Here is a 26,215-nt window from a genome sequence, read left to right on the forward strand (position 1 = left end):
CAGCCTGAAGACACTCTCCTGTTTTGCAGAAGACGTTTGTATATAGGGGATGGACTCGGGTGGCTCCTGTCTGACAGGGCGCAGTGGTATTTGTGGGAGCCCTGACGGTGATGTTGTTTCAGCAAGTCAGAATGTCAGATGTCTTTGAAATTCTCCATCCATTTCACAAGAGCACAGCATGTCTTGCCTGTAGTGAACATTTGGGTTATCTTTTTTAAGCTTTTCCTTGTTGTGACAGGACCTAGAAACCCTTTTTTTTTTTTTTTTCTTTTTTTTAAAGCCATTTTCATCTACTTCCAGGAGGAATGCTTTCATAGACTGCCACATCTCCGTGAAAGCATGAGGAAGTAAACACTTCTGAGAGAAAACTCCACATAAAGGCAACAGCAATTGGCTCAGCCCCTGTCTTCCTACTCAGACACCACCACATTAAGCACTACTCAGATGATTACTTTAAGTTGCTTTAAGCACCTCTGGTTGTTTTCTGACTGGTTTCTGCTTTGGTTATTGACTACGAGTGGGAAGCCTGAAATATCAGACTTGGAAAGTCTGTTCTGTGGTTTAACCTTTCCTTTTTTTTTTTTTTTTTTTTTTTTTTTTTTTATATATATAAAAGACTTTTACTTTTTGTGAGGTAAAAAACTGAGTATTCAATGTGCTTGCAGAAAGGCAAAAATTGCCATCGTGGCTCTACACCCTTTGCAAAACACCTTTCACAAGCCGTGCAGAAGACACCAAGCATTAAAAAGGAATGAAAATCAGGAAAAATAAACACACCGAGGAGGATTTGGACCCAGATTGGCTCCGACCTGCAGGTGCACACGTGCTGTCAGGTCCCTGAGCACCCTGCATGCTGGGCTGCAGCTGAGGCCGTGTGGGACCTCCGCCTGTGCTGACTGCGATGTGCAGCTCCAGCTTTGTAACCCCTTCGCTGAGAGATGTCGAACCCTACCCACACCTCAGGACAGATTATCATTAAGAAAAAAACCTCACTGATCCTGAAATGTGTCTTAATTAACTCCCAGCAATTTGCATCTGACAAAAGATGGAGCCAGTTTCTCTTGTTTGACGGATCTGTGCTTAGTGCCAGATGGGGGTGGCTTCAGGTCAGGTGTTTCCCAGGCCTGGGGCTGCCTTTGGTCTGCAAGACAAGCCAAGATAGGAAAGAGAGAGCCTAAATACCGCTCGTCTTAGGGTAGCTCAGATGCAGATGGGTCAGCATAAATAACCATATCAGGAGGCTATGGCTATTTGGGTTATTTTTATCAAAATAATTTTGATAAAGGGGACTTGGAACTGGAGCAGATGTTCCACCCCGTGGGCAGGGCTGCAGTTGTGGTGCCTGAGAGCAGTGATGCTCCTGGGTTCACGGGTGGGCTCTGGAGCACGTCCCTGCTGAGCTGGGGGGCCGTGCTGCCTCGTGCTGCAGGCTGTGCATACAGATGCGATCCTTGAGATCTCGGCAAAAAAAAGGAGAAATTGCGGGACTACAGGAACATGGTTTGCTAAGGGCAAGGCTGCATTAGGTTTTTCGCAAGCAGTGCAAAAATGGGATTTCTCTTCACTTCTGCACTACCTAAAAATCGCACCTTTGTATTGAAATGTCAGTATTCTTGTAAATAACGCAGCTGGCCTGGTGGCTGGGGACTGCCAGGCTTCTGCCTCTGGGTGGGCACAGCCCTCAAGGGCCAGCAAAAGCAACTGCAAGGGAAGGGGCATAAAAATAGACTGCGCTGGTCCTCAGTGCTGCGTATTTTGGGGAAGAACAGCTTGGGTGTGCTGTGAGAGCACTGAGCTCCTGGAAGTGTACCATCTACTGCCTCTTGATCTGCAGTGCCCCAGGACTTTGCTATTTAAATGCACAGTGCTGTTCCCTGGATATGAATCTGTGGAGGTAGATTTTTTTTTTTTGTTGTTATTATTGTTGTTTTTTTTTCCATAGAGCCTTTGCTCTTTTTCCATTTACTCCCCCATTGCAGTGATTACAGGGCTCTGTAGTTGAACAATGCTTAACTGAGGGAGCGATTAACAATTTACAGTGGTTTTTTTTATATATATATATATAGCTATAGGAAAAATCCTGGCAGCAAGGTTCACACATGAAGTCCTGCCCAGCTCCAAGGATGCAACAGAAAAACACTTCCCTCTTCCCGAGGAACCTGTATCAGCAGAAGAAAGACGAGCAATCAGTAAATGATAATGAATCAGTTAAAGTGCATTTGGGAAGATCAATAGATGCATGTAGAACACATGTAGCCATTCATTTCTGAGTTTCTTATAACGCAGCTGCATGTTATCAAGTTAGCTTAAAATCCAATTATTATGCATTTCACAGTATTAATTTTCCAACATCCTCCCTTTGGTTTGGGCAGAGCCCTCTAACTACTGCTTTACATGGGCAGACATTGGGGTATCACAGCTTGGATTTAGGGAATCAGTGAAATTATGCTGTCAGTGCTCACAGAATTATTGGGAACATGTGACCCACACAGGATGGTGGAATACATCACATGATGGGGCCCCAAACGGGTTCCAGACAAGCTTTCCTGTTTGCTTCTTTCCCTTTTTTCCCCTCTAAACCTCTAGAGAAGGTTCCAAAACCTGAAGCACGCGAAGCTCCTGCTAATGGGACAAGGCCTTACATGTCATTTAGATTGACTAATTTTACATGTAACCCCATGATACAATTAACAGCAGTGGCACTGCCAGATGATTAAATCTGGTTTTATGCAGAGGTCAAATGAACTGGATAGCTTATACACGAGCCAATGCCCTTTAATGAACAAATCAACGCCCCTGGCCTGACATTAGCCCTCCACTGCCAACAGCAGAGCGTTGGTTCATTACGGTGCTCGTTGCTCACCGGAGCTGACCAAGGCTGCCCTGGCTCCTGCTCCGTGAGGTGTGCAGGAGATGCAGCAGGGACCAGCAGCAGCTCCGGGGAGCTCTGCTGGGCAGAAGCACGATTTCATGTCGCACTGACTCACACCCAAAACATTTCAGGCTGATTCAACTGAGCGCTCGTTTTCGCACGAAAAGTCACGTGGTGACTCCAGTTGCAAGGTTTTGTTTAGATGCTCCTGACACAAAGAGGGTGTAGAGAGAGGCAGACATACACCTCCTTGTGAGATGAAGTAACACCTTGGGAACTCCATTTTCTACAGAAAAAGCTTCCTGCAGCCTGGGGACGTGGCCCTCCCTGGGCCTTCCCATTCGCCTCCCGCTATCACTCACTGTGCGTCTTAAGTTACTGTTACAGAAGGGTTCTCTGTGTTTTTGCCATCTTGACAGGCAGAGGATAGATTGTAATTAAATCGCAGCTTAGCTTGGGGCTGCAAGTGCATGCATAGGATCAGGCCAATCTGTCTATTTGCAGGACTGGAGGATACATTATTTTTTAAAAATCCTCACTTGTTTCACAAATTATACCTTGTATGCACGGAAGGGAAGCACATTTGAGAAAGGCAGCGTCCTCCCTCATCCTGTTCTTCGCATTTCTCTTCAGAACAATGAAGGCAGTAGGAAGTCCCACACTGCTTTGTTAGAGTTCCCGAGCAGTTTTGCTTTCAGCTTCACAACTGGGAGCAAAGCATTGCGACATCCAGGTCTGACAGACACAGGCAGCATCTGGTTTAAAAAAAAACACAACAGCACCACCAAAGATTCACGGGGGTGCTCAGAGGCAATGCGACAGCCCTCTGTTTTTTAAATGTGCGTTTATTTTATTCAGTTTACCATTTTGATCAAATCTGGCTTTTTAAATGCTAGGACTAATGGTGGTGTGAGACAGTGAGGGGTCACAATTTATGTACTGGAAAGAGGGGTTGAAGCCAGGCATGCTGCTGGTGCTGCACCTTTGCTCCCCACTGCTTCTCCACCAAACCCACCCCATCCTGCCGAGAGGGCAGCCCTGAGAGCCGAAACGCTGCCGGGCTGCTCCCAGCCCGTATCAGCGGTGCCACCATCAGCGCTAACGAGGATAACGAGACGTTGATGCAGCTCCTGAACCGCCAGCGGCCTTGGCCCCCTTTTGTCCCTCTGTCCCTCGCAGCCCGTGGAGCAGAGCTGGCTGCAGGATGATTTATTCTTATTTTTTAATTCACAAAGCGCATCCCCAGCCCCAAAAGCGTAAGAAAACCCCATCCGCCTGCCAGTTGACTCATGTGTAGGGTTTCCGCTTCCCAGATCTGCATATTGTGAGATCCTGACACAAGCCTGTGAGAGTTGCTGCCGTAAGTGCAGCCTCCATACGGTGCGCTCAAAGGCAACAGATTTTTTTATACGTATATATTTATACGTGGCACCTGGCTTGGCAGAAACCGCATCCGAAAAAGGGGAAGCGAGGAAAACAGGGGAAGCCGGCTACTGCTGCATTTGGGGGGGTGGGGGGGTGTTTGGTCCTCTCTGAAGGCTTTATGGACGTGGTGTGGGCGCTGAGCGAGGGGCTGGGGGCTCTGCCGATGCTCTGTGCCCCCCTGAGGTGCCCGTGGGGCTGTGACACGACCCCCGCCTCCTGTGGGGCCACAACACGACCACCCCATGAGGCACCCTGAGGGGACGCCCCTCGCCTCCCCCATCCCTTCCAAAGCGTGACACCCCCCAAAAAGCCTTCCCGGGCTTCCATAAACCCCCTCCCCAAACCCCCTCCCGGCTGTCGGTGCCCTCCCGGCCCCCTCAGCCCCACACGCGGGGCCGGGGCTCGCCCGCCCCCTGCCCGCCCCCGGCCGCCGCCTTCCCCGTGCCTCAGGGGCGGCTCCGGCGGCGCGCTGGGCCGGGAGGCGGCCATGCCGAGCACCGCCGCCGCCGGAGCCGCAAGGGGAGCCGGAGCCGGAGCCGGAGCCAGCCCTGCCCGCCGCCACCCCTGAGGCGAGAGGGGTGAGGGACGGAGAGAAAGGGGCGAGGGGCGGCTTCTCCCTCGCCGGCTCCCCGCATGAGGGGAGGCGTTAAATAGCGCCAGCGCCGCGGCGGCCGCCACTGCCAGCTCGGGGGCGGCGGGGCCGCCTCGCCGGCGGCGGCGGCAGCGGCAGAGGCTGAGGAGAGGAGAGAGAAGAGAAGAGAGGAGAGGAGAGGAGAGGGGAGGGAAGATGGCGAGCGACTCGCCTGCACGGAGCCTGGACGAGATCGACCTCTCGGCGCTGCGGGTGAGGCGCGGGGAGGCGGTGGGGGGGGTGCGTGAGGGCTGGGGGGCTGTGTGTGAGTGTGTGTGAGTGTGTGTGAGTGTGTGAGTGTGAGTGTGCATGCACCCCTGCGGGTATCTGTGTGCATGCGGGTACCCTGCACGGGTAGGAATGTGCATGGATAAGCTCCTCTGTGTGTGTATGTGCATGCACATATCCCTGCTGGTATAGAAATGTGCATGCATAACGCCCTGTGTGTGTGTATGTGCGTGCACATATCCCTGCCGGTACAGAAATGTGCATGCACAAACCCCTGCCTGTACAGAAATGTGTGCACACACAGGCACGGACATGAATGTGTGTGCAAATAGCCCTGCACGTACATAAATGTGTGTGCACATCCCCTGCGTGTACATAAATGTGTGCATATCCCTTTGCCCCTACCTAAATGTGTGCCTGTCCCCCTGCCCGCACACAAATGCGTGCATATCTCCCACACGTATGTAATAAACGCGTGCGTATGCCCCTGCACGTACACAGCACGCCTGTGAGTGTGCACATGCAGACGTGTGTGTGTATATCCGCCTGTGCGTGCACCCGCACACACATGTCGGGCTGGATGTGTGTACGCAAGCGTGTGTACGCGTCCCCACGGCTCTACACCCGGGGTGTGCGCGGTGCCCCCCGTGCTGCCTGTCCCCCAAGGCTGGGTGGCAAAGGGGCTGCTGTGGGGTGCTATGGGGGCGCGGGGCTGCTTGGGGTGGGGGCACCGCAGTGCTCCGGGCAGCCTGGACCCCCCTTTTATCCCCCTTCCCCGCTAGCGGGGCTGGCAGCGCGGCGTCTGGCTGCGCTCGGGTAATAAATCATGTCGCAGGCGTGCACGCGCGGACACACGGGCGCAGACGGAGCCGGGGGCTGCTCGGGGCTGCTCCCCACGCCCTGCTTTTCCCCGGCACCCACCCGCCGTGCCCTGCCTCCTCCCCGACCCCCTTGGAGATAGCTTCCTGCTTTTCCCCCTTTCCTCTTCATCCCTTCGCTCCTAAGGGCAGCGAGCTGGTATCGAGGAGGGGGAGACGTCAGGAGGAGCTGCAGCGGGGCTGCTTCCCTCAACCTGCTGCCATAGATAAATAAATAAAATTAAGCAGAATTCACTGAAGACTAGCACAAGTGTATTTTTAGAAATATTATTTGCTTCAGTGCAAAAAAAAAAAAAAAAAAAAAGCCTATCTTTATTCACTTGCCCTACTTTCTTCCTGGCGAGTTTCTGGTTGATTAATAGTGTAAATGATTGCTCAGCAGTACACAGCGCAGGCGAGGCTGGAGCAGGGGGGGACCATGCACAACCTGCAGACCCGGAGCTCTCCTTTCCCTTGCTAGGTGGAGGTGTTTTAGGAGGAAGGGTGCTGAAGGCAGTGGGGTTACTCCAGGAAAGCAGTGTCCTTTGGGGAGGGAAGGGAAGGGGGCCCTCTTCTCCCCCACCCCCTGAAATTCAGATTTTGTTTCGTTTTCAAGCGTTGGTGCTGGGAACTCTTCTTGAACCGGGCTGCTAGCTCTTTTGAAAACCGTCCCCACGTGCTTGGTTCTTGGGTTTTGTGGCTTGTTAATCGCAATGTTCTCGAGACACGGTCTGGGTTTTGGTTTTGGGTCAGAAGTAAATGTTCTCCCTCCGGCCCTGAGAGCCACCAGCAGTGCCCAGCCTGCGGGGGGTGACCCGGGACAAGGGACGTCTGGTGGCACTGCTGCAGGTTGTTCCCCTGCCTGGCCCTGTGCAGAGCAGCTCTCTGGCACCGCCGCCGAGGCTGGCAGGGCTTCGCGGGGAGGCTCTTTCTGCAGGAAATGGATTTTTTTCGAGTCCCATTATAAAATTGGAATTAGGAAAAGTTGGCTGCGTCCGAGGTGCAGAGGAGCGGCGTCCTGATGGGGAGGACTTGCCTTTAAATTATGAGAGATGTGTTTGTTTATAAGTGAGACAAGAATAGGGGCTCAATTTGCCAAGGAATAGATCTTCTTCTAAACTAAGCTCCTTTAGCACTTGGAATAATTGTTAAAGGTCATAAATCCAGCAGATAGGGCAAGAAGCGTGAATCATTCCACCGGGTCTGAATCAGAAATCAATAGTGAATTTGCTGCCTGAGCACAAAACATGGCAGCGAGGAGTAATTCCACACGCCTTGCGAAATTTCATTTGTTAGAAAATAAGAGAAGTGTCACGCTGCTGCCATAGGGGAGCCTGGACGGAGGGGACGTTGCTCCTGCGCCTACGTGTGTGAGGGTGCGAGCTGGCTGCCGGAGCTGCCGGGAGCAGGTAGTGACTCAAAATCTGGCGGGGGGGGATGATTCGTTCTGAGCAGCGGGGAAAGGAAACGCTCGGGCTGCTTATCTCGGAGTTTGAGTCACCAAAACGTTCCAGGAGGCTGGCTTTTATCGACAACAGGCAAAGGCAGATGCAGAGAGGTGGACCTCTGCCTGCCACTTCGCCCCGTCCCGTGCCCTGGCTGCCTCGCCTCCCTCGGGGTGTGTTCCCGGGGCTCTGGCACAGCGTGGCTTGGCTCTGGGGCAGGATTTGTAGGGGTGACAACAGCCGGCGTGCACTCATGCCTCTGCCACAGCGGAGTTCATCGTGGCCGTGCCACCACTCTCCGCCGCAGCGGTGCATCTGCTCCGTGAGCGCGCTGCCGGCTCGGCCAGGAACAAAGCCCCGAGCTCTGATTAAAATGCGTGGCCTGGTGCATCTAGCAAGCGCACTTCTGGCTCGCTGCTGCCTTCTCTGCGAGGCGTTTCTATCAATCATTTTCTACCCTGCTCATTGCCATGGTATCCGAGTGTCCCCAGGTCAGCGCGGAGAAGCGAGCGTGCGAGGAAGGGCAGGGCGAAGCCTGCAGCGTCACAAGGATGCTCTTAAAATAGAGGTCTGCCGCTGGTGCCGCTGGTAATGAGCACTGCTAATGTTGCAGAAAACTGTAATTTAAAATGATGAGGCCATTGAACAGGTAGTGCTGCATATTATACTGACAAGGGGATAAGATAAACGGCGTTATAATGTTCTTTTGTCCGGGCTGGGAGGTATCTTTGCTAGCCCACTCAGCACGTTTAATAGCCGAATGCCCTGGCGTTGCTATTAGCAGAATAATGATTCACGTGGGGATTCGCACAGGCTGTTGATGGCTGTGTTTGAAAACAGATTTTTGGAAGAAAGAGGGGATGTGTGTGAGTGGCGATGCAGTGGGCCATGCTCTCTGGTGAACGCACAGCTGAGCACGCCGGGAGAGCAGTCAGAAGGACGGGGCTGGGCTTTTGGGCTTTTTTTTTTTTTATTTTTTTATTTTTAAGCGTGTGTCTTGGTGAATGCTGTCATCTCTTGCCGAAGCCCGTGGCCTTGATCCTGCTAAAATATCCAGGTCAATAGCTTTTCCTCCGCCACGTCCGCTCCCAGACAGCTGACGTGCTGGGGATGGCTGCGGGCACTTCAGCAGCAGGAGGAGGCCTTTGGGTGCTCGCCTGGAGCTGGCCCTCTCCTCTGCCAGGCTGCAGGAACAGCCCCCTAAAACGGGCTTAGGTGGTAAGAGGATAAAGGGAAAGCCTTTGTCAGTGAGCTGATGGCCCCATGGGGTGGTACCAGGCAGGGGCAGGAGCCCACAGCTCACAGCTGTGCCTTGGGATGGCTCACCTGGGCTTGGCTGAGGGTTTCCTACTTAACAAGCACCCTTTTGGGGGGAAGGAGCAATTGCTTTCTTCCTGTACCTGGTTGTTGCTTTGGTTTGGGCTCATTAACAAAACCCAAGGCTTTGTTGTTTACTTTCGCAAAGTGCTGACCGTGCACTCTCGGGAAACTGGATCCTAAAATCGTTAGTTGTTTTGGAAAGGGCTGGCCTTTAGTGCTCAGGCTTGGAGAGGAGACAGCGCAGAATTAAGGAGCCGGTGGGTATTAGCTGTTGCTGGGAAGACTTGGACGAAACCCAAAAATGTCAGTGCTGTTCCTTTAGCTTTGCTTTGTATAGAAGTGAATTTTCAGTGGCCATTTGTTTGCATTAGCCGATCATTGTCAAGGAGGATAAAAGCTCTCATATTGAAAACAAAGCAAACAAACAAACAAACAAAAAAAAGCCCCAGCATGCTGGCACTGTCCTGTTTCCAGGACTTCATCGGGTTATGGAATATTTCAGAATCATGAAAGATTTAGGAGAAGTTCTAATGGGGCGTAAGCACTGCGAGCCGCTACTCGGGAGCATTATCTTTGCAGCATTATGGTGGATTTCTTCTTCCAACGCCTTTTTAAAACATGTAGCTCCGCAGAACTTCAGCAGCTTTCGCAAAGGTCACCTTCTTCCTAAATAGAAAGAGGAACAAATTTTACTAGAGATGGTTTCTGGAGATTAAGAAAGGCGTGTCTGCGGTGCCTCGTACATGATATGCTGCGTGCAAGATCTGGCACCGATCTTCACCAAACGTTTATTTCTATCTATGTATCTATAAATAGATACCTGTATATAGCTGGGACTCCTGAGGTTAGACTCTCTTGGAGGTCTTCCATCGTGGACTTCATCAGGGCCTGTATAAGCTCTGGGCGCTGGGGATGTCCATGTTCTTTGGGAATTTTGAGTCCTCCTCCCCTTCTTTTTTTTTTAACATAAGACCTTGTTAGCACAACACCGCTCTCTGAATGATCGCTGAAGGAGTGAAGATGTCCAGCTGCAAGCCCTCCTGCATCTCATCGCCATTCCTCAAGCCAGTATTTTGGTCGTGGTGCAAATGCTATTTTCTGCCCATGATGCAGCTCCTTGTGTGTGTGTGTTCACGGGAAGTTAAAATAAAACCAAAGCTGGCTTCTGCCTCATCTTCTTGCCTGAGGCTGATTTTTATTTTTCCCCCGTCTCGTGGGGCTGTGCAGCCCAGATGTTGCTCTTCTGCAGCTCTCCACGTCCAGCGCTGGCACGGTGACAGGTTGGTTCCTCTGCCTGCTCTTTGGAGCTCTTCCACCACGTGCAAGTGGCTAAGTGGCTGGTGTTTTTAAAGGCACCGAGAGGCTCTGTTCTCACGAGTGTTTGTGTCCTGGTCGGATACCAAAATTAATAATTTGGGCTGCTTAAGCATGAACTCAGAGCAATATGATCCACGGCAGGCTGATGAGTGTGGGCATTTCGTTGGGTCAGGGTTTGAGGCAGTGAAGAGGCAGGTATTTGGTTGGTGTGTGCGTGTCTAAAATGGAAATTTGATTTCTATTCCATGCAGAAACGAGTGGTTAGAGCAGGCTTTCATCCCCGCTATGTGCAGGTAATTTTTATCTGCCAGACTCGTGGTAAGGGTATTGCACCAGGGTTGGGGGCCAGGGGCTTTGCCTGGCTTTTCCTTTCCCCGGGTGGCTTCATCCTGCTCTGCTCGGCGGGGCCTCTCTTCCCTGGTGGCCTCCATCACACGAGGCTTGCTGGTGCTCAGGCACCTCAGCTACCCCCCAGGCAGCCCTTACAGCCGTCTGTAGGCTGCGGGTCAAAAACCACTGGCCCAAGTCATCGCTAGCTCCGTAAGTGAGGGGCTGTATTTACCAGCTGTAAAGCAGCAGCGCTGATTTCCTTCCCCCAGTCCCCTTTTGTGACGTTGGACAGTGGCTGTACATGGAAAGCCATGGGCTGCCTGCTCTGTTCTCTGGCAAACCATTTATATAAACGAGGCTTGATGTTGTGCGTGTGAATTGCTTGTGATTTCTGATGGAGGATTGCCTAACGAACACAGCCCTGGGAAAAAGGAGGCGCCTCTGTGCCCATATTCCCCCTCTGCGGTGGTCTCAAGAGGAATCCTGTGCGGGCTGTGACCCCTTCCCACATGCTAAGGATGCTCCCCCCAAAGGCGTGGTATTGAAGGAGAGGCAAAGCAAGCGAGGTTGGAAAACATTGGCGAGAAGCTTAATCAGACCTCGGTCCCATCCCTCTGCACGCCTGATCTTATTTTGTAACGGCAAACGCTCGGAGGACAGCGAGCCATTTCCCTTTGATCTGGAATGTTGCTTTCCCGTGTTAATTTTCTGCCGTGCTTGCCAGAAGTTCAAGGTTGCGGGCTGGTGCTGAATTATGGATGACTGTAATCAGGCAGCCAGCGCTGGAGTATCCAGATGCGATGTGCGTAGCCGGGAACCAGCGTTTCCTCCTGCAATCGGTGAGCAAACACCGCGTTTACTGCCCCGCTCAGCTGAGTTACCATGAATCCAGGAGGAGGTACGCACTTTGTTCTGCCGCTGATAAGCAGGCCTGCCACAAAAAGCCTAGCAGCATGAATGGCTTCGTGCAGACACCACCCTCTCGCCTGTGACCGAGACCTGGGCGATTCGCATGCTCCCATCCTTCCCAAGGAGGTACCGAAAGCTGCCACGGCCCCTGGCAGGTGCAGGAGCTGCTCTGTGCTGTGAGCAGTGAGCTACTCCACGGAGTAAAGGCTGAGCAGGCTGAGTCTAACATCCTCTTTGTGTTACACGCTGTCACTGCAGCAGGGGTGGGTGGATGTGTTTCTGTTCGTGTGAACGCACGTGTGGTTTTCAGCTCTGGAGTGCATGAAACCTTTTGTTACAGTTCTCGCCTGCTTCCTCCAGCAATGTCATTTCAGAGTGCGAAAAGAAATAAATTGTTTAGCTCTTCCGAAAACAACACTTTTTAGAAGCCAAGGATGTCGCAGAGGATGTATATTCCTTTATAAACCAACAAAGAATCCAGAATTTAATTTAGGCGGCTGACACTTCCCCCCCCTGCTCCCCCGCCTTTTAAAAATTCTCTTTGCTCCTAATTTTGAAACTCAGCAGGAAAAAGCCTCCTGCCAGCTGAGTCATGTGTTCAGGGCATGACAGAAGTGACTGTTTGGGACCATGCCCTTAATCTGCTGGATGGAGGCTTTAGGATGCATCTGAGGCAGTAGAGCCTTTGCTGAGGAAGAGATCGCACAGCTTGAATCTAATAAAATGTGTCTAATAACTGCTGTAGCATGCTACAGAAATACACGAGATCAAAGCTGCAGAGGCATTTATTTTCATAATTTGTGGGTCAGATCCTTGCAGGACTAATTGGGTGCTGTTTGATGTCCAGGCAACAATAGAAATCTCCCTGTAAATCAGAATATATTTGCCTTTTCCTTTCTCTTTCGTATGCAAGCATAAAAGCTTAATATGATTCAGAGATAAACTGGCAAAAGAGAAGTTGCAGATCTCCTTCCTGTCTTGCTGCCATGGTTTTCAGAGTATTGCACTGTGCCTGTCCCAGCTCCTCACTGAAAACGAGGTACCCGGCCAAAAGTCCTGGCTCCCCAGATGCCAAGTGCCAGGCGTTGGTGGCTGATGTTGGTAGTGGCAGAAGTGAAGTATTCCTGAAGTGTGGTCCCCTTTAGGATGCCCAGTTTTTCCCCAGCTTACAGAAGCTGACCAAAAATGAATAAGGAGCTGGGTTCTGGGGGCTAAAAGCAGCCAGATTTGGGGCGAAGGAAGGAGCATGGGAAAAGGAAAGGGGGATTTATAGAGGAGAAAAGAAATGGCGCTGAGAAGTCACTGTCTCTAGCAGAGCAAGTGAAATAAATTAGCTGCTAATCTGCGGAGCCCAGGTGATGCTCAAGGCCAGCAGGTTTCCCTAGGGTCACAGGTGTCGCCACACGGCTTGGAGATGGATGAGGTGAGGGAGTTTTCCCGTTTTTACCACGCAAGAGGAAAGCGCAGAGCCTCTCCAATGCGTGGGCTGGGAGTGCTGCTCTTCCTAAGGCAAGGTTGTCGTTCCCAGCGCTTTGGGTGTTGCTTAATTAGCCATGGGCCTCTACTCAAATGAGAAACCTGGCTGGAAAGGAAGGGCACTGCGCTCAAACCGTTGTGTTTTCTGCTTTATCCTCCTGCTAAATATTCATGGCAGGTGTTCCTAGGGGGACTTCTTTTGTGCGTCTGCAAAATGCGTCTGTTTTGGGGGGAAAGAAATACGGGCGTGCAAAGAAACTGCTCCTGGAGTAAAACCAGAGGCCAAGGCAACAAAATTAAACGGGCTTTAAATGCACTTCTTGGCTATGCAGACGGGCTGTCTTTGCTGCAATAAATCTCCAGCCTTTGCGTATTGATTAGCCTCAGTAAATACCGTGATGCCGCTGCCCTTCCTATTGCTATTCTGTGGGGATCGGTGTATTGGTGTGTCTGAAGAGGCTGTAATAGCTAAATGGGATTCCAGTAGCGGGAGAGGTTTACAAATGGTCTCCAAAGTGAATCTCCCAGCCGCTGCGACCATCCCTGCTCCCTGTTTGAATGTTTTGCTGCTATAAATATCAACGCAGAGTGCTCCACTGGTGACCAGGCTGGTAATGGCTGTGTTTTCTAATGGACAAACTGTGTTTTTTTTTCTGAGCCAAGTGCCCTGAAGCGGCTGTGTCCGGCCCTGGCAGGGATGCTGAGGAATCTCCTCTGTCTTCTGATGCCCTGGTTGGGGAGCTCTGGTGGGCAAATGGGGTGTGTGTGGGGGGCAGGAATGGAGGGGAAGGGCTGGAGTTTCCTGTGAGCTGAAGAACTGATTCAAAATCCAGCAAAATGTTGTAGAGTGTACTGCAGGCGGTGATGTGTGGCACCCCAGCCACTGGGCCAACATTGTCTTCTTATGAAATTGTGGTGATACAGTGCGAAAACAACAGGAATGTGGAAGGCCTGACAACCTGTTACACCTGTGGAGCAGTGCTGGGAGGAGGGATGGGGAGCTGCGTGCTTTACACACCAGGTGCCATAGCAGAAAAGCCACCCAGAAGACTTCCCAGTTGCAAGCCCAGGTTTCGTCACCACCCCGCAGTGGAAGAGCTCTTCCAGACCTAGTTTGGGCTATGGGGTGAGAACCCAAGCTGCTCCTCAGCCAGGAGATGGAAAGATAGGATGGAGAAAGTGTACAATTAGCATAACAATACACCTTTAATTCAGCTTGAAGGAAATAATTGAAGAGTCGCTGCTGCTTGTGGTGGTGACCTCTGCCAAGATGACTCATGCTGCAATATAATCTGAGTCACTTGTAACGATGGTTCAAGGAGAAAGTGCCAAATCCCCCTAACTCCTTCACCGGGGGATGTAAAAGCCAGGCCAAAGACGAGCCTTCAGGATATCGTTTAAAAGGTGCTGATACTTCGAGCGTTGAAGCGCTGGGCTCTCGGGGAGCCCTGGCGTGAACAGGAAAAGGCCTTGAGGAGAAACGCTGCTGCTCCTGTGGCCTCTGTTTGAAAGAGCCCCGTGACACGCTTCTCCTCCCTGCCTTCGACGTAAAAGCCGTGTTGCCAAAGGGTGGCAGCCCAGGTAGCTGTCCTGCGTGCCAGGGGCAGCCCGGGGGTGGGAGGAGGTGTGTGGGTGCTCGCTTGTGCCACGAGCACCAAAAGCCCTGGGCGCCTTTGCGAGGTCTGCCCAGAAAGGGCTTAGCGTGGGGATGGAGGGCGGCATGGTGGCAAGGCCTGGAGGCCTGAGGGTGGAGAGAAACAAAATCCTAAATGTGGGAGAGGAGAGGCCCAGAGCTGGCCGCCAGCGGTCGCGTCCTCGCCTGCAGCCAGGTACAGCCTCGCTGTGGGCTCCCCTCTGCCATCTGCCAGATGGGTGCAGGATGAGTTTATGGCCACGAGCAATCCGAAGTACTTGCTGTTAATCATTTGCTAGCTGACTTAAACGATTCCTTGCCTTGGACTCTTGCTTTTCCTCAATAAACAAGCTTTTACAAGTCGCAGAAGAAAGCGAGAGCCTTGCGGCAAGGTGGTGTGGCCCTGGGCAGGAGCTCACCGGGAAGCCATGGCCTTGGGAGGCCTTTCCTCAGGCTCTGCCTTCTCCTCTTCACGTGGTGGGGCACCTCGCTCCTGGAAAGGGTTTCTAGCCCGTCAAAAGCCTGGTGGTTTTGTCTGATTTTTGTCGAAGCTTTGAGTGAGGCCCTGAGGAGACAAGAAGGAGGAAAGCTGCGTCCCCAGGTGCTGCTGTCAGGGTGGTCGGAGCATTCAGGAAGCATCCGAAGGACACTGAACATGCAAGTGGTTGCGTAGTAGAAAATTGTTATCTCGTGCCTTGGCAACAGATCTCCCTGATAAGAGGGAGGAACCTGAAAGGAAGCTGCCAGCGCAGTGGCACCCAAGTCTCCCTTCTGTCTTGCTCCTTTGGTGGGGCCTCTTTAACAAGGCCCCACCACCAGCCCGGTGGTCCTGCTGCCGTGGCAGCTCTTGGGAGCTGTCGTTGTACCATCCTCATCAACTACAGATGATTCAGTTGTCATTTGCATCAATTATCTACCTCATGGATAAGTAGACTATCGTGCCCCCCTCCCCTCTAAAAGAAAACAAAAAATAAAAAATTAAGCAGTGTGGTGAACGCGGGACACCTGGCCCAAGTTCAAAGCCAGGGTCACTTTCCTGAGAGCCTTTCCCATGAAGCTGTATTTCAGTTTTGCCACTTCGTGTGATCTCTTCCATACTGTTGCTTTAAAGCACAGTGTCAGCATGAGTGCCGGCCGGCAGAGGAAGCGTCCTCGAGAGAAGATGCAGGAGCATTACTCATTACCAGACCCGAGTAAAACTGCTCCCAGCTAATCTGGCTGCCTAAAAATAGAAGGAGTGGTGGGGGAGGGACTGTCTTCTGTCTTGGTTTGCCCTTGGTTTCCGTGACATTTTGCTGCCCTCTATGATGTGTTGTGCTGGGGAGGCCGGGTGTGCAGGTCACACCGCGCGGTGCCTGTGAGCATGTTCATGGCTAAAACCACGGGAGAGGCAGGCCTAGGGGCTCGCTGGGGTTTAGCAGTTCACTCGGCGTGCAGTTCTGTTGGGGTTTACTCTCTCAGGGTCACAGCCTGTCTCTCGGTGTGATCTCAAAGCCTCCCCTGGGTGCATCTGGAAGCACCCAGGGGAGGGTCCCGGCGCATCCCTGCCCGTCCATCGCGTGTGCGCCTCGCCAGGGCCGTGCTGGAGGCCGCAGCATCTGCTTTGCAGTGACCAAAAAGGAAAAAACAAAATCGCTCAGCAAACCTAATTACTCTGTTACTGTTATCAAGCATTTAAAACGCAAGTTTCATAACTGCCTGGTGATAGCCTCGATTATGCTCCTTTTCGGTATTATGCAAGCAGCTCACCTTGTGATTATGAAATAGTGAGATGTGCTTTCTAATACTCACCCTGTGTTTCTCAATGAGTTCATAAAGCCTCTTCTGCTTTCCATTAATTATGGAACAATAGGACATTTTTCTTTTCTCTTTTAAAAGGAGCCGAGCCCTTTGTTTTATTTTTTCCAAGTTCCTGGGCCAGCAGCTCCACTGAGACCTTGCTGTTCCTTGTGGTTAGACCAGAGCGGACGTATCTCCTGTCCTTCGCTGCACCGTCCCCCACTGGGGGGGAAATGGGACGTTTGTGGGTCCATCTAGGAGGTCCTGCTGCTCTGGAGCAGTCCCAGTTAGTGCAGTGGCTGTGGCTGGCACCAGTGCTGCTGGTGTGAGCTGAGGCAAGTGGGAAAAGTGGGAGCGGGTCAGGGTGGGGTGACTTTTTCCTCCCCAGAAGACCTGAAATATTACTCTGCTTGCTCATAGCCAGTTATTTTCCAACTGGAAGTTTCTGTTAATACCAGAAGAAGCCCTTTCTGCGTTCTAGTGCCCCACAAAGACTGCAAGGCACTGAGGCAGGGCAGGGCAGGAGCCTTCTTGTGTGCAAGGCCGTGGGAGCTGAGGCTCTGGTCTTCATCTTCAGCAGCATCTGTGCCGGGTCTGGATTTACCCTATCTCCACATCCAGTTGTTGTAGGATAATAGTGATTTTTTTTTTTTCTTTCCTGTAGAGGGAAAGAACTAATTTTTTTTTTTTCCCTAAGCACAGATGGGGAGTGCAGCGCTGCTCAGTTTGCCTGAGAGCACCGAAGAGGATGTCTCCAGGCTCAGCGGCCGGTGCTGCAGCTCTGCTTGGCTTTACGTCCACATCCGGAGAGGCATAACTCTTTGCAGATGCTAATGAGGAGTTTACAGATAAGATCCCCTGTGAGGAAAGGAATGCAAGGATAGCCTTCTACCAGGGGAAATCAAGGTGAGGGGGGGAGGTCAAGCATCTTGTCTACATTCACTTACAGGCGCTGCAGCCCTGGCAGAGCGGGGAGTAGAAGTCAGGCCTTCTGGCCTCTCATCCCGTGTTGTAGTCATTAAACTATGCTCTCCTAAGATTAGATAAGGTGTGTTTTCAGTGCCGGCAAGAGTTGATGAGCAAATTCCTTCAATAAATGCTTTTCTTGTAGGTTTGCCAACACAGAATGAGCTTTGGGACACTAGGGAACGGAAAAAAACTTGCAGGTGTCAATTCTCAGGGAGGAAATCAGGTGGGAAGATAACCAACAGGTCAGAGTTCTTGAAAGAACCAGCAAAAGTGAATTTGTGACCAAGACTAGCGCACCAAAACGGGTAGCACCAGTCATATAGGGGAACATAAGGGCAACGCTGGGGCTTGGAGCAAGGGCGATGTGAAGCCAGCTCTTATGTCCTGAGCAGCCGTGACAGGGGACAAGGTGCAGCCCTGTTACTGGCAGCAAGTTCAGTGCACGGAGAGCACCTGATGGACACGGTGAGGACAAAACACGGAGAAGAGAGCTGAGTGAAAGGGGCAGAAGTGGTGTCTTGGGCACTAACCTACAGGGCGTTTGTCGTGCTGCTTGTTTTACTGCCCGACGGAGTGCGGTGCTGCTGCTGCCCTTGCACAGGTTTGATTTGTGGTTATGGGCACCCTTATCTGGTTCTGTAGCCATTAGCTCTGCATCTTGCCCACGTGGAAAGCTGTAGGTTACTTCATCCGATAAGGCTTCTCTTATCAGCTCTGACGTTTATTGTGCAGAATTCAAATTATTCAAGGAACTGTAAAAGAGGGGACGGAGCCTGGGAATTACAGGTTACAAGTTGTTCCTCTTTCTGCACAGAGCAGTGAGATTTACACGGAGAGTAAAGAATCGCTACATTTCTCAAGCCAGGACTGAGCTTTTGATTATGCATCACATCTAGGAAAAAAAAAGCACATTTCCTTTCCTTCCTTACTTTGTGCAACATCATCAAAATGCTCCTTTTGGCCCTTGAAACCCATTGAGGTGCTTGTGAAAGATTCAGAAGTGCTCGGGCTGAGTTTGCGTCCCCATCGGGGGGCTGCATCCTTTCTGTGTGGCTTTGGGCTTGCTTCCTCCGTGCTGAGTGACTTGCACTCCCCGCGAGCTCTGCTTCAAAGGGTATGCCGCCCTCTGGGAGCATGTATTTGAATGATAGGTAAGGATTTAAATGATATTGAGGCTGATTATTGGAGCCTGCTGCTTTTTTAGTCATTAGCACCTCCACACAGAAAGAGCAGGGCTCCATGAGGCCTGGATGGGGGTGGCCGAGTGATGCTCAAACGTGATCCTGCTGTGGAGTTGTCCAGCAGAAACGAAGCTGGCTTTGAGAAACCACCTTGAACGTTGCCCTGTGCAGTAACAGTGCCACTGCAGGATGATTTCTGAGCCTTCCTCGTGGCTGAGGAGAGGTCCCACGTGCTCTCCTTGCTCGGCGTGTCGAGGTCTGGCTGAAGTCTGGACTGAATAACAAGGAATTACCACGACCAACATTGTGCTGGTAAAAAATAAAAGTTAATAGAGGTGAATAATGGCACAAGTTACATGGGAATCAACATTTTCCTCCTTGGAGGCTGTAGATGTAATCCACTTAATATTCTGTGGAACACAAGATTAATTTTCTCCAGCATAATATATGTGAGGGCTTTTCTCCCCGGTTCGCTGGCAGAGGCGTTGCCGCATTGCTGCAGCTGCGGGCAGGGAATCAGGGGGAAAGGATGTGCAGGGATCCAGAGGCAGCGAAATGTGGCTGGAGGAGGCTGAGCTCCTCGCTCTGCTCCTCTCCCGAGCACCTGGGCGCAGGGCTGGTGCCTGCAGCACGTGGAGACCAGCCCCAGCCGTCACATCTCCTCCTCCTTGTACCTGTGCCGTGGTTTAGGCTCGCAGAGCTGCTCCACGTTGCAGAAGTTCCTTTAAAACAATGACGAGCCCAAAGCCCTGGTCTTCTTTTTCTTGCACGGGATGGAAAGAATGCAGCGACTTGCCAAGCCTAAAGAGGAGTAGATAGAGGAGAAATAAATAACTCAAACTGATTTATTCTCAGTTGATTAATCTGATGGGTTTGTAGTTTTCTAAAACAAAACTTAGCCCTGGAGGTTTTCGCAAATCAAATCACAACAACAGCAATTAATTTAGGAGCAGTGGGGAGTGTTTCCCACCCCGTTGCACATCCCAACACCCACGTGATGAAACTCCCCGCTTATGGGCCCAGTCCTGCTCGGGGATGTGCAGCTGTCCCCTGCGGGACCCAAATTGATCCCATAAAGCAGACGGGGGTGCTTGGGTGCACTGAGCGCCACGCTGACTTGTGGAGCAAACCCAGCTCAGACCCGTGCGAGAGGTCCTGCTGCCCTGCCTGGGCTGAAGCACTGCTGCAGTACTCCCAGCACGTGAGCTGCAGGGCAGTCCCTGCTCCCCACCCTGTTCATTAATGGGATTTAGGAGAAAAAGCAGCTCCCAGAGCCTACAGGAGCGTTTCACACCACCAGCCACTGCGAAACACAGAAGCTTTGCTCTGGGAAAGACTTTACGACCTGGCAAAAAAATTATTGTGAATCATTTCGGCGCGTGTGGCTGTCAGGCAGGATCTTGCTCCTCTCGCTGCGGGACCTCGTTCCCCCCAGTCTGAGGGAGGGTCTGTCAAGCTCAGGCGGCCGGGCTCCCCGGTGAGGCTGGCATTACTCAGCGGAGCCTGTGAAATGTAGGGAAAGGGTGCGAAGCCTCCCTCCCCCTCCCCTGCACCCTGTTAGCTCCCGAGTGAGGAAGCTCTTCCTAGATTCGAGGCGTGTGGCGTAACATATCCTTGGCGTTCCTGATTTCTGAGTAACTTTGCCGGTTTGTCAAGACGTTTCTGTGACAGACGTGTCCATGGTGCGTGTTTGGGGAGCCCATGGAGCATCGCTGCGTTTTTTACGGTCTGCTGGCTGCCTCTTGCAGGCTGCTGCAGCTAGCGGGATGCTAAATAACGGGATGTGATCTGCGCCATGCTTTGTCCTTCTCTGAAACAAAATGGGAGAGGCGTTCTCCCACGCTGAGGTCTTCTTCTGGCCGCAAGGAAGGAGCAAGGCTGCCTTGGCTTGGAGAAGGCAATCACAGATATCTGAGCTCTGTGGCTTCCCCTGGAGGCTGCTATCTCCAGGCTCAGAAAGGTGCAGGCTCCCTCCCGAGCAGACATCCCCAGGCAAACCCCCAAAGGGACCGGCTGCTGGAAACGCTGAATTTTGGTCTGCTCTTGGTGCCGGGCTTGGCGGTGACCTCGCTTTTCAGATGTGCCTCTAGGAGAGGTGTGTTGAGAGGCTGCAGCTCCTGGACCAGCAGCTCGGGTAAGTAATTAAAGCAGCTCCTCTGAGGTCCCCCAAACCTTTGACAGCATTTACTGGCAGGTAGCAATTTCAGCTGGATGCAAACATTTGCTGGCCGAGGTGAAACTCTTTATTTCTCAGAGGGGCGAGATCTAAACAGTTAGGAATAATATCTTCTTGGGCTGAAACTGCGGATGAGTGACTTCCAGCGTGGAGCGTGTCCAGCTGCTGGGCTCTAATTGATCTCTTGCATCCTAAGAAGTGTGGCACAATGCTAGCGCTGACTTCAGATCTTCTGGGGACTACGGATACGATTTATAATTGGCTCTGTAGCTTTTTAGAGACTCTGAGCTTAGCCAGGCCTTTTATATATTGTCCTGCTGAAGTTGTGTGCTGGAATGAGGCGTGTGTTGAATCGGTGCCGGTGCTGGGGCCGCATTCATCCGGCGCGGCGCTGGAAACGTCGGGGTTCGCCAACGATTGTGGAGGCCTTCCCGAGGAGCCACGGGATGTGCCGGGAAGGGTTTTGAAGTGAGAGAGGATCCGACTCGTTGTAGGGTTGGGGAGAGTCAAGCTTCAAACGTGTCCTCCTGGAGGAAGGCTGGCTTCGTGCCTGTCAGCGCAGTCCCTGCTGTCCCTTACTAGCATCTCTGGCACAACCCGGGCTGTGGGACCCATGAGTTGTTAGCCACAAATCCACACTTACGCCCTAAATTGAAGGGGTAGGAGCTGAAGGGGTGATCCAGCTGTAGTGACCGCAATGCCCAATGTTCATTAGCTCTTCGTTAATTCTGCTGTCGCCAGCTGTTCGGAGGCTGGACATTTTGGAAGGGAAGGAGGGGCTGGGGCTCTCCAGCAAGAAGCCAGGGAGAGGAGGGTGGGAGGCCTGGGAGAGCTCGAGTGTGGGCTGGGGGGGGCAAAGCACGGCCGCGACCCTCAGAGGGGGCTGCAGGGAGCAGCTCCTCGTGGGATGCTGGGCAGGAACGGCTCAGATGGGTTGGTCCACGGGCCTCTCGCAGCTCTCAGGTGGGGAAACCTTTCTCCTGCTGACAGCTTGGCCTTCACAAGTTTCCCTCCTGCCGTGCAGGAGCGCTGTTCCTTGCCAAACATCTTTGGTTGAGACGTGGCGCTGGGTGTTTGGGGGTGAGGGAGGACAAGCTGCTGCTTCAAAGTGAAAACAAAACCCTCAGCGAGCCAAATATCCCCCAAAATACCCGAGCAGCCCGTTGAGTGTTTTTTTTTTTTGTACTGCTTTTCTCACTGGACAGGCGTAGGGGTACGTCTGTGTGTTGGGAGGGCAGTGCTCGCAGCTCAGAAAGGTACCATCAGCCTCTTTCTCTGGAAGTTCCCAGTAACTCGATATTTTATTGCCTCGGCCTTTGCCTCGCTGCTTTGCTTGCTGTCTGCAGCTCTGTAAGCAATCCTCTCCTGGCTGCTGCCCATCCTCACATCGCTCACAAGGTTGTTAGCTAGGAGAGCCTTGGAGACGGAGGCGACTAGTTTATTATTAAAAAGAAACTGTCCTCAAGCACTCCTCCAAACCCTCCATTTCGCTCTAAACCGCGTGCCTTTTGGGATGGCTTCCCCGGGGGGCTCGGGACCTTGTTCTGTCAGATCATCCGAGTGCTTCAGCGCCTGCAAAATGAGCGCGGTAATGAGGTTTTTTTGAGGGAATACCAGCTGACTTGAGATTTTTCTGGCCCTGTTGTTGGGGAGATGTGCGTGGCTGCCTGAAACTTCTGGCTTTGCTAACGTGCAGCCTGGACGTGTGGTTTTGGGAAGCGCAGCCCGTGCAGGTGCCCCGTGTGTGGGCTAAAGCAAGTTGCATCAGCGACCTGGAGCCTGGGGATGCTGGCCGGCTGCTAACCCCTCCTGGTGCATTGCTTCCAGTCACACCGAGCCTTTTTCTTCTCTAGGGTTACAACATTTGCTTAATGACTGGTTATCTCCACGCTTTTTGGCTGGAAGTTGTCATTAGCCGCTCAGAATTGGGGGAATAAGTGCACGGTGATTACAGAGGCTCTGATCTCTCATTTCCCCTCCCGTGCATTCACAGCAACAGGGCTTTAATTGGTGTGCCCCTCGGTTCCCTACCACCATCTCTCCCCCGTCTCCTCACATAACCCTTGCTGCTAAATACCTTCAGCGCAGGGGCAGGAGGGGAGAAAAATTCGGCTCCTGCAAGGAGAAGAGGCGAGCTGGGCGTGCAGACTTCTCTTGTGTTTGTGGGCATCTGCCTGGCGGTTTTTAGGGACACTGTGCCACAGATGAGCACCTGCAGCCCTCAGCCCTTAGCTGGCCTGGCCCTGCACGTGGTCACTGCTGTTGGGGGTCTCCTGGTGGCTCCTGTGCATTTTGGGCTCGCCGAAATTTGGCGGTGCAGGCAGCGGTGCCGTCCCGCGGGGTCTGCGCCGAGCGGAGCCATTTCGGCGAGGAGAAGGAGCTGCCGTGAGCCCAGCTGCTGCTTGCCTCGCGCCGATAAGGCCTTCCCAGAGGCTGCGTGTGCTGCTGCCGGAGCTGGGAGGCGTTCAGCTTTATCAGCTGTGTGCAGCAGTCCCTTTTCTGACACGGCGAGGGCTTTCAGTGCGTTGTTTATGCAAATACCGGGGGCGTTTTTTCGTGGTGCTACCGGAGAAGACTGCTCTCGCCCTGCTCCGTGTCTCACACCGTTTTTAGCCGCTCAGAGTTGGATACCACCGATTTTCGGGGGGTGTTGGGGTCCCCGAAGCACAGCCCCAAATTGTGCTGGGCATTGCCCTGCCTTTCTGCCCCCTCCTTTGTCAGGAGGGACCAGCTCCTGCTCTGTGTGTATGCGGCTCTCAGCAGAGCTCTGTGAATGCAGCCTGAAGCTCACGTAGGGCTGAAAATTGCTCCTGGGTTTGTCTTAAACGCTGGCCCTCCTCGATTTTAATCAGCCCATCTTCTGCCAGCAGCCCTGAATGATCAGGCAGGGGCAGGCAGCCGGGGCAGGGTGAGCAGAGAGCCCCGGGGCCGCTGCCAGCAGCCGCGCTGCTCCGCATCTGCAGCCCGGGCTATATTTGGGCCGAGATTCCTCCTGCCTGCCCGGGGCTGGTCCCCAGCCAGACCCCTGTGCTCTGGGTTTCTTTTCTCCAGCTGGTTTCAAATCTCCCACTGAGCATCCCACCCTGCTTGCCTGCCTCCCGTGCCCATCCCCTGGGGTTTCGCAGCGGTGTCCGCGTCCCCCAGCCGTGGGGACAGCCCCCAGCAGCCGTGAGGGCGCAGAGCTCATCCCTGGGCTGAGCCAGCTCAGCGGAAAGAAGGATTTCTCCCTGCCCTGACCTCTGCCTGTGCTTCTTTGGGTGGCTGCTGGCGACATGCTGCTCCTGGGCACGGGCGGGGGCTGTGTGGGAGCTGCGGGGGTGACAGCAGCGCGAGGAGCAGCAGCAGCAGCGCGGGGAGGAGCGAGCACCCTCCTCTCTCCCTCCTCTCTCCCTCCTCTCCCTCCTCGTTCCCAGCGTGTTGCTAGGGCTCTGCTCAAATCCTGCCCGGCCCCGTGGCTCGGCGAGCAGCCCCGTTACCTTGACAATGCTTCCCCGTGGAAATGGGGGAAGGAAGGAAGAAGCGTGGTGCTGCTGGTGATGGTGGCGGGGGGGACGTCTGCAGCCGTGCTGCAAACGAGCTGGGGTAAACCTGGAGGAGCTGGGTGAGGCCAGGTGGCCCCGCAGGGCGGCAGGGGGGACTCCTGGGGCTGAGGTTTGGGAATCGGTCGGAAAAGGTGTCAGACAAAATGGTTCTCGTTATCAGAAATGGCCAGCTGCTTCCCGGGATGCGCTTCTCCAAGCCTCCTGATCATCTGCCCTAGGCACAGCTTTCTTCTCTCTTAATCTCCCAGCGAATATTCAAAAATAGATATACTTGTAGCACTTGAAAAGCCTCTTCCAGAGTTGTTTCAGCACTGCAGAGAATAACCCGAAGGAAAGAAATTCAAGAAATAAACAGCAGCTGCTGCCATCCCTCCCCTCCTCCTCCCCCAGTTGGTTCAGACTCGGCGCAGCGCCGCTTCCCTTTCCCCAGCCGCTGTTGGGGAGCGCTGCCCTTGGTCAGCTCCAGGTGGCGGATGGCATTTTTGGGCCGTTTTCATATGGTTTTGCCTGTCTCCCCAGGGATGCTCCCTGAAGGCTGCTCTTCCTCTTCATGAGGCAGAGCTGCTAATGCGCTGCCCGCATCTTGTCAGGCTGCAGGTACCCGGCTCGCTGGGACATCGAGACATTTCATAGCAGAAGTGACTCAAAACCCCCAGAGCCTCCGAGTGCCTGCAGCTTGGTGGCTTTTGGTGGCCCGAATGTCCTCGAGGCCGGGCGAGGAGCGGGGAGGGGGGAGAGCCATGTGCCCACCTGGTTCACAGGGGAACACACGGACCCAGACGGAGTGAGCGTGGGGAGAGGAGGAGGAGCAGAGGAGCATAAATAGAGCTGCTGGACGGGGAAAACCCAGCGAGGGGAGAAAATAGCAGCGCCGGTTTATTCTTTCCCCACCCTCCCTCGTACCTCACAGCGAATGTTGGCTTCGGGCAGTGTCGCTGCGTGTGCTCCTGCGTGTGCACGTGTGTGACAGCGGGGCGGAGGGGTGTGCTCTGGTGCCAGCTTTCAGCTCTGGGTGTCCCGTTATTTATCAGAGAGGCCAGAAAGTTAATGGCCAGGATGCGCCAGGCCTCAGGGCAAGCAACACAAATGCTGCTGGGACACGGCCCTGCAGGGCTGGCTCACCGCACGGGGTGGATTAACACCTCTGCTCCCCCTGACTGTGATGCTTCCAATCCCTGGGCTGCCAGAGGACTTTAAAATGTTCAAAACGTTTGTCAGAAAATGTTGGTCTTTCTCTTCATAGAAAGCTTGTTTTTGAGGAGTCAGAAGTCCAGCGCATTAAATGCTTCTTCTTCCTTTTCTCCTAGGATCCTGCAGGAATCTTTGAGCTGGTGGAGCTTGTCGGCAATGGCACCTATGGGCAAGTCTATAAGGTAAGGCTACGCCGGTGTCTGGAGTGATCCTGGTCGCCTTGGCCGTGTGCTGGCCGTGGAGCATCCCATTGCACCGGCCTCGTTAGGTCCCAGCAGTGTCAGGCCTGACAAAAACCTCGCTGGGCTCTGCCTTTTTGTCACGTGCTCCAGCTCTGCGCAGCACGTGGAGCTCCTACAACAGCAATTTGTACTACTTCTGAAGCTGTCACTAAAAACAGATCGCTTTCTTTGCCTCTCCCCCCACCCCCAATTGCTTTTTATGGATTCTGTGATGAGGGAGGGAGCGGGGAGCCTGGGGTTTCGTAGATAAATCTCTCCAGCAGAGCTGTATCGTGGTCCAGGAGCCTGCTCAGGCTGCTGGTCTGCCGGTACCGTGGGGCTGGAGCACGCAGGCTGGCTGCCGCTCGCTGCTCGGCAGAAACCTGCTGCTGGAGGAGACCCACGGCGCTCAGCGGGTTTGCTTTCAAGCTCCTGCAAACGTCTGGCAGCAGCTCTCCAAACGGGAGTACAAAGGAGACCGTGGAGAACAAAATTATAAACCCGTGAGCTTCATCCTGCAACGTTTAAAGTGTCTGTCCTTTGCTAAAGCACGGCGCCTGTCCCCATCACCCCTCAGCTTGAGGGAATTCCAGAATCTGTAATCGTGGTTTGTTTTTGTTGTGGATGATTCTTGTGGCGTTAGGAGGGGTCGAATTATTTTGGAGTCTGGCCTTATCTGTGCTTAATGCATGGTGTAAACATGTTTCTTGGCA

The 26,215-nt window shown here is 53.1% G+C and overlaps 1 protein-coding gene across 4 annotated transcripts in view; it reads left to right on the top strand.

The window, feature by feature from the left end:
• The first annotated feature begins 4,784 nt into the window (after positions 1-4,784).
• TNIK (TRAF2 and NCK interacting kinase) overlaps positions 4,785-26,215 on the top strand; it is a 142,099-nt gene continuing 120,668 nt past the window's right edge. For all 4 annotated transcript variants that reach the window (XM_082766844.1, XM_082766842.1, XM_082766845.1 and 1 more), the window contains exons 1-2: positions 4,785-5,141; positions 25,398-25,463. In XM_082766844.1, coding sequence (XP_082622970.1) covers positions 5,085-5,141; positions 25,398-25,463 — 123 coding nt within the window. In that variant the 5' untranslated portion in view covers positions 4,785-5,084. The remainder of the gene's footprint in view (positions 5,142-25,397; positions 25,464-26,215) is intronic.

The sequence above is a fragment of the Aythya marila genome (assembly GCF_965140915.1).
Source record: "Aythya marila genome assembly, chromosome: 9".
Classification (NCBI taxonomy): Eukaryota; Metazoa; Chordata; class Aves; order Anseriformes; family Anatidae; genus Aythya; species Aythya marila.